General features: G+C 49.9%; 1 protein-coding gene across 1 annotated transcript in view; it reads left to right on the forward strand.

Moving 5' to 3' along the window:
• Positions 1-1,650: 1,650 nt before the first annotated feature.
• Positions 1,651-13,685, forward strand: part of HSPA12A (heat shock protein family A (Hsp70) member 12A) — a 70,795-nt gene continuing 58,760 nt past the window's right edge. The window contains exon 1 of the mRNA XM_081243755.1: positions 1,651-1,840. Within this exon, the coding sequence (XP_081099881.1) occupies positions 1,798-1,840 (43 nt within the window). The 5' untranslated portion in view covers positions 1,651-1,797. The remainder of the gene's footprint in view (positions 1,841-13,685) is intronic.

A 13,685-nucleotide genomic window follows, 5' to 3' on the forward strand; every position in this document is an offset into this window, starting at 1 on the left:
TACATACTCTTGGCCTCCAGACCATCTCTTGGGTCTGCCTCTGAGCAAGCAAGCCACCTTGGTAAGGAGAGGGTGCTCTGTAGGAAGACACTGTTCTCTACTCTGGAAGCCCCCCTTCCATATGCCCCTACCGCCCACTGCCCCACCCAACTGGCCATTGTCCACTTTTTAAAAAGCTTATGACTTAATAATATCTAATACTTGTTGGACTGCATATCATGCACCAGACCCCAAGTGAAACATAGTACACGCATCATCTCATCTAGTCCTCTTCAGTCTTAGGAAGTGGGTTCTCCTGTTGTACCCATTTCACAGATGAAAATACTAAGGCTCGGAGAGGTTAAATAACTTGCCCGTGGTCTCACACACAGTCAGAGACTGTACATTTGGGATTTTTAATGCAGGCAGATAGACGACAAGTTCATCCTTTTAACTCATCACCCAGACCATTACCCTCTGAGCAGACTCCAGTCTCTGGGCTCTCCCTGTAGCCCTCTGCCCACCCCCTCTTCCATAAACGGGCTGCACGATTACACCTCCCCTAAGTGCCATTTTGGAGTTGTGGCCCATCTCAAGGCAGAGGGAAAGCTGGTGGTTTTGACCTAGGTGGAGATTCCAGCCTGGGCACTTACTTGCTGTGTGTGTTCTTGGCATCATCACTTAACACCCTCAAACCTCAGTTTTCTTATCTGCAAAATGGGGACCTCTGGTCCCCAACTCTAAGAGTTATTCAGAGAAAGTGAGATAAGGCTCTTAAGCTCTTAGCATAGTGTTAGGCCCAAGGGGAAGGATCCAATGACTGTGATCATTAGAATCTTATCACGGCCCTGGTTGCCTCTTTGCACGGTGGACTCAGAAGCCACCTGGCCAGGACGGAACAGGTGCCCATGGCACGTGTGTGGTGGAGCCAGAGGACAGGGGGAATGAATCACTGACCTCCCAAGCCCTGAATTATTAATGTCGTTATTCTCAGACTTGTAAGGAGGGCCCGGGTGTGAGCCCACATATGGAAGGCTCCACGCAGCCTCCGCAGCAAGCGCCTCCCGGGTCCCGAGTTGCCATGGAGTCCGGCAGGCGGCCTGGAGGCGGACGCCCGCGTCGGTGCCCACAGCACCGCCCCGGCGCAGGTCCTCGGTCTGCGGCCTGAGCGCTGGCCGCGCCGGGCTCCGCCTTTGCTCGGGTCCTTGACCGCTCCTCTGGGACCCTAGGGGAGAGAAATAAACTGGAGCGGGCGTCCTCTGGAGAGTGGGGTGCGTGTGCAGTGCTTGCTGTAGGGCTTCAGCCCCCGGCCGTTCCAAAGGTCTGGCGCGTAGCGGGGCCGAGGGGGCCTGAAATCCAGTCCCCGCCGCTCGCCCATCCGAGCGCCCTGTGAGCGCCTGCTTCCGGCCGGCTGGCGAGCCACCGGGCCCGGGTCGCGTCACCACCCGGGGTGCGGCCGCCTCGGGGGTGAGCCCTGGAGAGGAGGGGCCCGGCTAGGCGCGGCGGGTCCGGGCGGGAGGACCCGGGGCTCTCCGGCTGGGCCGGACGCCGCGCCTTCCTTCCCAAGCGGGCAGGCTGGGCGGGGCGGGGCGCGGGGCGGGGCGCGGGGCGGGGCGCGGGGCGGGGCGCGGGGCGGGCCCTGGAGGAGCACGGGGAGGAGCCCGAGCTGCTGCGGCGGCGGCGGCCGCGTCAGAGCAGAGCTCCTGCTACCCGGCGGCTCAGACCCGGCCCGAGCGCCCTCCGAGAACACGGACAGGGACCTGCACGGGCACGGGCGCGGCGCCGGAGGCTCCTCTCGCGGGCGGGGGCTGCGCTACCATGGCGGACAAGGAGGCCGGCGGCAGCGACACTGGGCCCCGAGGTGAGCGCAGGGTGCGGGTCCTGCGGCTGCGGCGGGGCGGGCGGAGGAAGGGATGAGGCGCGCTCGGCGCCCCGCAGTCCCCTCGCGGGCCACGGAAAAGTAGGCGCCCCTGCTCCATCCTTCCCTAGCAGGCAGGGCCGGGGTCAGCACCGCGGCGGGGCCTGGAGTCCAGGGGGCCAGGGGTGGCCCGCTGGTCACGTGCTCCGCTCCCAGCTGGGGTGCAGACACTGCGGCGAGGACCGCAGCCCCCGCCCGGACACCCCACTGTCCCCGCCGCGGGATGTCACCTCCTGTGGGGGCCCAATGCACGTCTGGGTGAGGACCCTCCCCCATGTCCGTCCCCTGCGTGCTATGCGGGGACGCCCACGCTGGCCATTTAAACGGCCGGCCTCGGGGTGACCCGGTGTCCCCAGCGGCTCATTTTCGTCACTCAGCGAGGCGGGGGTGGGCACCAGGGGGAGTCAGAGCTTTGGACCTGTTCTCTCACCCCGACGAGGCCGGACAGACGCACCCGGAGTGGCGGCTGTAGCTCCGGGCCGAACTGCATCTCACTCTCCATCCCCGCCCACCCCCGGGCGGGGATTCTCTGGGCTGAGGAGGAGGGAGGGAGGCGGCGGGGGCTCCTCTAACCCTTCTTGCCCGGGCTTGGGGGGAGGAGACGGCGCCCAGTGCAGGGGCAGACGCTCGCGTTTCGCAAATGTGCCAGGGCCGCTTTCTTTGGGAAGCATGGTTCAGGCTCAGAAAGTGGGGGGAGGGAGGGTAAGGAGCGAGACTGGACCTGGGAGTGGGGGAAAGAGGAGGGGCAGCTCTTGGATCCCAGGGCTATAAATCATGGCTTTCGCCAGCAGAGGGGACAGGCTGGCCAGGATTGTGGGTCCCAAGTGGGGAAAGTTGGGCGCACGGAGGATGCCGCGCGTCCCTGACCTGCAGGGCCTTGGCAGAAGCAGCTGCTGGAGGGGAGCGTGGCCCGGGGGCTTCCTCCGGAGCGACAAGGCAAGCCTCCTAGCGCGGATGAAATTAAAATGCCTAAGGCGTAAGGGAAATTCTTCCAGGAAAGGAGCGCTCGGCTCTGCGGGGACCCCACCGGAGCTGGGGAAACTGATTCAGGTGGCAGCACAACCACCACGAGAAGTGTACTCACAGTCTTGCTGTCTGTGGCCGCGTCCCCTCGCCCTCTGATGAGCTCCGAGTCGCACCTGCCCCCTCCCCAACCCATTGTTCCTGCGGATCTGGGAGGTGCCTCCCGACACGGCACTGCAGTGGTGGGGGAGTGCTGGGGGGAGGGGGAGATCCTGACAAGGCTCATTCCTGGAAGGGACGTGGAGAGTCCAGGCGGGGCCTAAATACAGCATCCCGAATCTGCCCCCCTCCCCTGCCCTTCCTCAGCTGGCAAACACGGGCAGTGGACTGGAGGCTGTCTTTGTCTGAACATCACTCAGCAACTGGATTGATTAATCTTTTCCCCACCCTTCTCCTTTAAATAGGAAAAAAAAAAGTAGGATGATAGGGAGGCACATCAGAACTGCTAAGGATTGCTAAAGCTTAAGTTAGTGAAGCAATTTCTTGCCTCTCATGCTAGAATAGTGGGTGGCTATATCCAGTGCAAGGTTGGCCATAGGATTTGTCAAATCAGAAGAGTGAGCAGCGATGTGTACCAGCCTCCTCCCCCGCTTTGTCTAGAAAAATGGAATTCAGCACCTCTACCCTGCACACACTCACAGGGCACTGTGTAGTTGTCTCTTCTCAGGCTGAGAGAGCTCCCCATCCAGGATGGGGAGACATGCGGGGTGTGCTGGGCCACCTGCCACTGCTCCCTGCATCTATTCTAGAGTGTTTCTTCACTTCCAGTGATCTGTGGTTCCAGGCATGCTGTGACAATTCCAGGCACATGGACTTGGGACACAGAGCAGGCTGTCCCTGGCAGCTCACTGCTTCTCTCTGGCCTCCATCCCTTCATCTATAAAATGAGAGATATTAATAGTATCTCATAGGAGCTGAGCCTGCTCACCCACCACCTAACACATCTATTTCTAAGGTTTCCTCATTGCATATTCTGTGCTGGGCAATGAACATGCATTATTTTATTTTTTAAAGCCACACAAGAAACCTGGTACCAGCATTGCCCTTTTACTGGGTAGGAAATCTAAACATAGGTTGAATGACCTATCCAAGGTCACATATCTAGTGGGTATTGATTTGGACCTAGGCCATCTGATTCCAGGGCTCCAGCCCTTCACCACCATCCTGCATAGCCCCTGTGGGCCAGTAATTACCATTCTATTAGGGACATAAAAATGATTATTGTAGATTGTTGTTGTTATTTCAAGGATTCTCTCAGAGCCAGAGGCATCAAAGTGTGTTGGGACTTGTGAGCAGTGGGAACCCCGGGTGGTGGGGTATGCTAGAAGGGATGGCCACAAAGCTATAAAACTTTTCCCAGTAAATCAAGTGGTGGACGTGCCTGTGAAACAAGAATGGCAGGTTGGTAGTCATTGAAGCTGGGTGGCGGGTACCTGACGGTTCATTACTATTCCATTTGCTTTGTATGTGTTTGCAAATTTCGCTAATAGAACATTTAAATTAGTTACTTTATAAAATCAGAAGATCCACCCTTTAACCCCTGGAGCTTTGGACCAAAAAGGCTGAGATGACCTTCAGTCTTGCCCCCACCAGTACCTGAGTTGGTTGACATGTGGAGCCCTAGAAGGATGAGGTGAACTGGGGGGCTGGTGTGGTTCAGGCTGGACTAGCTCCTGTGGTGACCGAGTCAGGGCTAGATGTGGGCAGTGGAAACCAGGTCATTTGCTCCAGGGTGGGGGGAGGGTAAGGAGAGGCACAGCAGGCAGGGGTTTTGCCTGGGTTGGGGGTAACTCTGGAAGCAGTGCTTTGGGCTTTGGAGATGGGATTCTTACCATCCTGGCAGATAATCATAATAAAAAATAAACATTTTAAATTGTGACATTTATTGAGGACTTAGTTTGTATTGAAATCTGAGAATACTGAATTATCTCACTTAGCCCTGGTCACATTTGTTATTGAATGAATGACTCTAGGAGGGGACACTTTCACCCCTATTTCACTGAGGAGAAAGCTGCCAGGCCAGCGTGGCACATCTGGAAATGGGCTGAGTGAGGGTTAGGAGGTGGCCTCACAGCATGTGCTGGGCCCTCCGGGAGTTTTGTTGAGCATCTGCATGAATGAGTGCATGACTAATAGAGTGGGGCTGCCCCACTTTCCTGTGGCCACCGAACTCCGGATGGGCGTGGAAGGGTACTGGTTGCGGCTCCCAAAGGAGCCAAGAAAAAGTCGAAGTGATGCTCTGGGTATCACTAGTTAGGGCTGTGGCCATGGGATCCACTTGCATGTCCACACCTGCCTTGCAGCTCTGTCCCCTGTCACCGTGATGCACCCCTGTGCATGTTTCCCACACTGTCTCCTGCCTTTCCCAGAGCCCTGTCATCTCCCGTGGCCCTCATGCAGTTCCCCCTGTCTGGAACATCCTCACTTTCTCTAGCAAACTCCTGCTCATCCTTCAAAACTCAGCTCAGGTATCACTTCTCAGGAAGCCTTCCTGGACTCCTCCATCTGGATGAGATCCTGCCTGTGTGGGGCAAAGACTTTGGTGCTAACCATGGCTAATCCCAACTAGCGTTCATTCCAGTCTCCTATGGGAATATCCCACTGACTCCCCCAGCAGCCCCATGAGGTTGGTGTTATTATTACCCCATTTTGTTGATGCGGCAGTTGAGGCCTTTGAGAAATTTTGTAACTTTGCCCAGCCAATGAATCTATTCACCCAGCCAATGAATCTATTCACCCAGCCAATGAATGCTGGAGATGGGGTATGAATTGGTCATGGAGCCTAAAAGATTGTGCTCTTTCTCTCATTCCCTTTTCTCCCAACAGGGGCAGGGACTGTATCTTTCATTTCCATACTCTTAGGGAGGCACATAGTAGGTGCTCAATAAATGTCCTACTGTGTGTTGAGTGAATCTCAGTCAGCAAGCTGTGAGGGAGTACAGCAGTGGGGAATGGCATCCACATCCTGCCCACTCAACAGGGAAGTGGCGCTTGTAGAAACGCGAATGCTCAGGAGTGGGTGGAAGCTGGAGGGGGAGGTGGGTGGGGTTCAGTCAATCCCTGAAGAGATGCGACCTTGATTCCAGCAAGGCTTTGAGTGACGACTCAATCTTGTGGGGGCGAAGTGCTCTCGTCGCATAAATAAGCCTCTCTGGCGAGGGAGAAAGCTTCTTTATTATTGCTGCGCATAATTAGAATGGCAGGGAGGAACCAGGGGTTTAATGAATAAACAGCATGTGGCAGGGAGCGATCGCCTCCCACCGGCCCCCCCCGCCCCCGCAGCGGGCTCTGCAGATCCTTGCTGCGTTACGTTTATTGCAAATGACTCCCAGTCCTGCTCTTGGTCCAGATGTGCACTAGAGGTGCGGAGGGCTGGAGGAGCCAAGTGGCTTTGGAGCCCAAAGACTGTGGGTCAACTCCACCTAAGGTTTCCTTGCCTGGTCTGTGAAAGGGGTGCATGATGCCTGCTGGGTCTGTTGTGGGAACAGTGAAGATAACGGATGGGCAGGAAACTGTTTTGAACGCTTTTGAACACCTTTCCCCATCTTTGCAGAGTCCACTGGTGAGAAGCAAGAATGAGGGCAGCTGTCATCCAGGGCTGGTCCTGGAGCGGGTGGTGTCAGGAGCCACACTTTTTGGCCACTGGACATTCCCTGGGGTTAGTTACCACAGTGGTTCTTAATCCTGGCTGCCTGTTAGAAGCACCTGGAGAGTGTTTTAAAATTCCTGGTGCCCAGGCCTCATCCCAGAACTATTATATCAGGACCTCTTTGGGTGAGTGGCCAAGTTTGAGAATCACTGAGTTTTCACATGTCTGCATTTCAGACTTGGGACCTTAGCACGTGGGAGTGGAGGGGAGGGAGCAGACACAGTCCACTCCGTGGTGCTGGACTGTCTGAGTCACCAGGGAGTCTTAAGCACCAGCCCTGTGTTAAATACTTCCCCTGTCTCATCTCATTAAACCCCACTGTTCACTGCTGTGCTACTTACAATAGCCAGGTCATGGAAGCAACCTAAATGCCCATCCACAGACGAATGGATAAAGAAGATGTGGTACATATATACAATGGAATATTACCCAGCCACAAAAAGGAACGAAATTGGGTCATTTGTAGGGGCGTGGATGAATCTAGAGACTGTCATACAGAGTGAAGTAAGTCAGAAAGAGAAAAACAAATATCGTATATTAACGCATATATGTGGAACCTAGAAAAATGGTACAGATGAACTGGCTTGCAGGGCAGAAATAGAGACACAGATGTAGAGAACAAACATATCGACACCAAGCGGGGAAGCAGCAGGGGAAGGGGGTGGTGGTGTGATGAACTGGGAGACTGGGGATTGACATGTATACACTGATGTGTATAAAATGGATGACTAATATAAACCTGCTGTATAAAAATAAATAAATAAAATTTAAAAAAAAAAGAAAAAAAAATCTTCATAAGTACTCCATGAAGTGGGTGATTTTACACAAGGGGAAACTGAGGCTGAGCGGAATTAAGTGCATTCCCCCCCGGTGACCTAGCTCTTGGGGGTGGTGCTAGAACAGAGCTCAGGGCTGTCAGGAAAGCCTCCTCAGGCACCTCTTATCCTCAGGGAACTGCTTCTCCATCTGTCTTTAGCTACTTGAGGTTCCCCTTTTTTGTACCGACCACCCAAACTATAATGTATTATTTTATAAATTGACCTACTGTTTTTCTTTAATGCACTTATTTTAAGAGTCTTATTTATATCACTTCCATAAATAGGAAACCTGTATCATTTCCACAAACAGAAGGTAACCATAGCCCAAATGCATGGAACCCACAGGAAGTTAGTACACTTTAGGCAGATCCTGCTGCCTGCAGAAGGTTTTCTGCTGAGGCTGCGCTCTGGGTACAGAGGGAGACTAGAGAGTTTTAGAGGAGGTCAAGGACATGGGAGCAGCAGACTCTTTCATGGAATCAGGCTCAAGAGGGTCTTGAACAGGAAGGGAAAAGCTTTAGGAATCACCTGGGGGGAGGTCATTAAAATTCTCATTCCCAGATTTTCTGGAATTAGACCTACCAGGGAAATGGGACCTGGGGATATATTTGCAAAGCCCATCAATGAGTCTTATAATTGGTCAAGAATTAGTGTGAAATGTGACTGCCTAGTCCCTGGTCCACCAGGGGAATGGGACCCTCCCTCTGGGGATCCCTGCACTAGAGTGTGCCGCTCTGGGTTGGCCAGGTGGGGAAGAGAGAATGTTCCAATGGGATTTTACAGGGGCAGTCAGCTTGGATTCCAATCCTAGCTTCACTACTTATCAGCAATGGGATTCTGGGCAATTTACTTACCCCCCCCCACCTCAGTTTCCTCATCTGTAAAGTGGGAATAACCTATGTACCCATCCCAGAGTGGATTTTATTTACTCCCATAACCCCTGCTAAGTGCTGAGTACACCTCCTGGTTCATGGTGAATACTTGCTGTTGTCCACTATTGTTGTTTATTATTATGAATCCTGTGGATGGAGATAGGGCAGTTATCAGAGGCTGCATTTCGTCCAGGAGGCTCAGAGGAAAGAAGGGCTGAACGAGATCCCACTGCTGGGAAGAGGCAGACACAACCTGAGCCTCAGGCCCCGCGGCTTCTTGTCCAGCAGGCCCAGGTCTTTATTTTATTTATTTATTTATTTAACATCTTTATTGGAGTATAATTGCTTTATGATGGTGTGTTTGTTTCTGCTGTATAAAGTGAATCAGCTCTATGTAAACATATATCCCCATATCTCTTCCCTCTTGCGTCTCCCTCCCATCCTCCCTATCCCACCCCTCTAGGTGGACACAAAGCGCCAAGCTGTTCTCCCTGTGCTATGCAGCTGCTTCCCACTAGCTATCTGTTTTACATTTGGTAGTGTATATATGTCCATGCCACTCTCTCACTTCGTCCCAGCTTACCCTTCCCCCTCCCTGTGTCCTCAAGTCCACTCTGTATGTCTGCATCTTTATTCCTGTCCTGCCCTTACGTTCTTCAGAACCCTTTTTTTTTTTTAGATTCCATATATATGTGTTAGCATATGGTATTTGTTTTTCTCTTTCTGACTTACTTCACTCTGTATGACAGTCTCTAGGTCCATCCACCTCACTACAAATAACTCAATTTCATTTCTTTTTATGGCTGAGTAATATTCCATTGTATATATATGCCACATCTTCTTTATCCGTTCATCTGTTGATGGACACTTAGGTTGCTTCCATGTCCTGGCTATTGTAAATAGAGCTGCCATGAACATTGTGGTACATGACTCTTTTTGAATTATGGTTTTCTCAGGGTATATGCCCAGTAGTGGGATTGCTGGGTCATATGGTAGTTCTATTTATAGTTTTTTAAGGACCCTCCATACTGTTCTCCATAGTGGCTGTATCAATTTACATTCCCACCAACAGTGCAGGAAGTTTTCCTTTTCTCCACACCCTCTCCAGGATTTATTGTTTGTAGATTTTTTGATGATGGCCATTCTGACTGGTGCGAGGTGATATGTCATTGTAGTTTTGATTTGCATTTCTCTAATGATTAGTGATGTTGAGCATCCTTTCATGTGTTTGTTGGCAATCTGTATATCTTCTTTGGAGAAATGTCTATTTAGGTCTCTTCTGCCCATTTTTGGATTGGGTTGTTTGTTTTTTTGCTATTGAGCTGCATGAGCTGCTTGTATATTTTGGAGATCAATCCTCTGTCAGTTGCTTCATTTGCAAATATTTTCTCCCATTCTGAGGGTTGTCTTTTTGTCTTGTTTATGGTTTCCTTTGCTGTGCAAAAGCTTTTAAGTTTCATTAGGTTCCATTTGTTTATTTTTGTTTTTATTTCCATTTCTCTAGGAGGTGAGTCAAAAAGAATCTTGCTGTGATTTATGTCATGGAGTGTTCTGCCTATGTTTTCCTCTAAGAGTTTTATAGTGTCTGGCCTTATATTTAGGTCTTTAAGCCATTTTGAGTTTATTTTTGTGTATGGTATTAGGGAGTGTTCTAATTTCATTCTTTTACATGTAGCTGTCTAGTTTTCCCAGCACCACTTACTGAAGAGGCTGTCTTTTCTCCATGGTATATTCTTGCCTCCTTTATCAAAGATAAGGTGACCATATGTGCATGAATTTATCTCTGGGCTTTCTATCCTGTTCCACTGATCTATAGTTCTGTTTTTGTGCCAGTACCATACTGTCTTGATTACTGTAGCTTTGTAGTATAGTCTGAGGTCCGGGAGCCTGATTCCTCCAGCTCCGTTTTTCTTTCTCAAGATTGCTTTGGCTATTCGGGGTCTTTTGTGTGTCCATACAAATTGTGAAATTTTTTTTTCTAGTTCTGTGAAAAATGCCATTGGTAGTTTGATAGGGATTGCATTGAATCTGTAGATTGCTTTGGGTAGTACAGTCATTTTCACCTTGTTGATTCTTTCACTCCAAGGACATGGTATATCTCTCCATCTGTTTGTATCATCTTTAATTTCTTTCATCAGTGTCTTACAGTTTTCTGCATACAGGTCTTCGTCTCCTTAGGTAGGGTTATTCCTAGGTATTTTATTCTTTTTGTTGAAGTGGTAGATGGGAATGTTTCCTTAATTTCTCTTTCAGACTTTTCATCATTAGTGTATAGGAATGCAAGAGATTTCTGTGCATTGATTTTGTATCCTGCTACTTTCCCAAATTCATTGATTAGCTCTAGTAGTTTTCTGGTAGCATCTTTAGGATTCTCTATGTATAGTATCATGTCATCTGCAAACAGTGACAGTTTTACTCCTTCTTTTCCGATTTGGATTCCTCTTATTTTTTTTTTTTTCTTCTCTGATTACTGTGGCTAAAACTTCCAAAACTATGTTGAATAATAGTGGTGAGAGTGGGCAACCTTGTCTTGTTCAGGTCTACTAGGTCTTTAGAGGAGAGCTGGTGCCTCAGGATGCTGACCCTGCTTGGCTCTCACTTAGCCCTTTGCCAAGGCTCTGAGCTCCACGATGGGTTTCTGACTGGGGCACCAGTGGGGTTCAAGGTCTCTTTGCATACCTGGGATCTATCCAGGGCTGCCCAACCTCTGCCTTCAATGGACTCCCAGACCACCATCGGAAAGACTTGGCCTGCCGTGAGGACACCCCAGATCTGGAGCTTTGCAGATTCTGCTCTGAGCTCTGCCAGGACCACCCTCCTTTTCCAGCCTTGACCGTGACCTGGCAGCTGTAGATGTCAGGAGGGGCCGACAGCTGCTCCACCGCGCCCCTTCTGGGGAACCGTGACCTGCAGAGTATGCATCTTGACTTTAGTCCACTTATCTTTAGGGTGGCCGTGTGTCTGGGTTTGCCGGGACAGTTCTGCTCTATGCCTCTTGCCCCAGTGAAAGCATTAATAGTGACTCCGTTCACTTTCTGAGTATCTCAGTTTGGAAGATAAATTATGTGGTCGTGCTACTTATCTCTCCTCTTCTCAGCCATCGGGGCCTCAAGTGGGATGAAGGAGGTGGGAGGGCGTGTGGTTAAACTCGAGCTTTTGCTTCTGATGCTTCTAGGTTCAGATGTGTTTAACATCTGGGTGTAACATTGCTGTGCCTCAATTTCTTCTGCTGTAAACAAGGGTGAATAATAATCCTGCTCCACTGGGGTGTATTGACTACTAAGTGAGAGACAGCATGTCCAGGGCTGGACGTGAGCCTGGTATCTAGAGGGGGCTCAGTAAGTGGCTGTAATTGATTATTATCATTGCTGGTTTGATTGGGGAGATGTAATGGTTAAAGGTGGGGTCTGGAGCCAGACTGCCTGGGCTCAGCTGTGGGCTGTGTCGTTTACCTGTTCTGTGGCCCTAGTGAGTTACTTAACCTCTTAAAAGCTCAGTTTTCTCATCTGTAAAATATGGATTGTAATAGTCTTCTTCATATGGCTTTTGTGAGGGTTAAATGAGTTTATACAAGAAAAGCACTTAGAACAGAGCCACAAAGTAGACACTAAATTAATGTTAGCCATTATTATTAGCTGTTCTTGTTATTACGGATAAAAGTTCCAAGTTACGTTCTTGTAGTCAGGAGTATTCGTTTCCTACTGTATTCGTTTCCAGTGTAGTAGTTTCCTACTGATGTCGTAAAAATGATCGCAAACTCAGTGGCATTAAACAGCACAAATGTATTATCTTACAGTTTGGGGGTTGGAAGTAATTCCAAACTGGGTCTCATCGGTCTAGAGGCAAGGTGCTGGCAGAGCTGTGTTTCTTCTGGAGGCTCTAGGGGAGAACCGGCCTCCTCGCATTTTCCAGCTTCTAGAGGTCACCTGCATTCCTTGGCTCGTGGCCTCTTCTTCCGTCTTCAAAGTGCATCACTCCAATCTCTGCTTCCATTGTCACATCTTCCCCTGACTCTGCCCCTCCTACCTCCTCTTATAAGGACCCTCGTATAAGGATCTCTTATTAGGCCCACCCGGATAATCCAGGATAATCTCCCTCTTTCAAAATCCTTAATTTAATCACATCTGCAAAATCCTTTTTTCATATATTCATGGGTTCCAGGGATTAGAACACAGGCACATTTGGGGTAGGCGGCGCGTTTTTCAGCCTACCACAATCAGAAAGATTTAGGTGCATTGGTTAGAGAGTCTTCAGCCTGCCCCAGGAGCAGTGTGAATGTTGGGAACTGTTCTCCTCTGTGTTTTACATCTGTCAGGTTCCTCTTGAATCTGCTGCATGATGCCTTCCTAGAATTTGGGTTGTTGGTCAGCCCTTGGCTTTGAATCAGTCCTGGTAGGGTCTTTGGAGACACTGCCACTTTTGGGACTGGATTAGATCCTTCTCAGGGGCCTATGGAATCATTGAGATCTAAATCAAAGGTTTATTGGCTCCCAAGTGGGGCAAACTATTAAATTAATAAAGAATTAGTGAAATATCTACAAAATATCACATTATATCTGCTTTTGCTATGTAAGAAACTATCCCAGGATTTAATGGTTTAAAATAATAGCCATTGTATTTGCTCCTGATTCTATTAGCAGGTCTCTGCTGGGTAGGTCTTTTACTGGCTTTGCCTAGGGTCACTAATGTGACTGCAGCCATCTGATGACTCAGCTGGGCTGGAGAGTCCAGATAGCCTCACTCATGGGCCTGGGGGTTGCTGCTGGCTGGCAGCTGGGTTCTTTCTCCATGTGGTCTTTCATCCTCAAGGAGGCTAGCTCAGGCTCCTGCACGTGGTGGTCTCAGGGCAGCAAGAGGAGAAGCGGGGAGGCTGCAAGGCCTTGAGACCTTCCTGACAAGTCATTCTAGTCCTCAAAGCAATTCACCAGGCCAGCCAGAGGCAAGGGGTGGAGAAATAGACTCCACCGCTTAATGGGAGGTGCTGCAAAAAATTTGCGGCTATTTTTAATCTAACAGAGTCAGCTTGACTCACATGTTACAAGTACAAACCTTAAAAACTTGTACGTTTTCAAACAACTCGTAGGTTGGATTTTCTTACTTTTTAAGACGTTCTGTGAGTGCATGCCAGTTGTCCAGAAATCAGCCCTTTGTAAATCAGCCCTTTGTAAACTGTGAGATGTTACTCACAGTTGAATTTTCTTCAAAGCCACTTCCCATTATCTTACACCTGAAATTATTTGTTTGTTTGTTACAACATGCGTTTCTATGACTGATGAATGGGGGAATGATGTGGGTATATGTGGAAGCTGTGTTGGCTCATTGGCAAATTGTCCCTGTGTGCTTATGTTTTGGTAGATCAGGATGGGCTTTCTCATGATTAAAGATCAATAAGAATTAAGAAGAAAATGGAAAATGTGTAGATTCAC

This window comes from Mesoplodon bidens (genome assembly GCF_964165515.1).
Source record: "Mesoplodon bidens genome assembly, chromosome: 1".
In the NCBI taxonomy this organism is placed as follows: Eukaryota; Metazoa; Chordata; class Mammalia; order Artiodactyla; family Ziphiidae; genus Mesoplodon; species Mesoplodon bidens.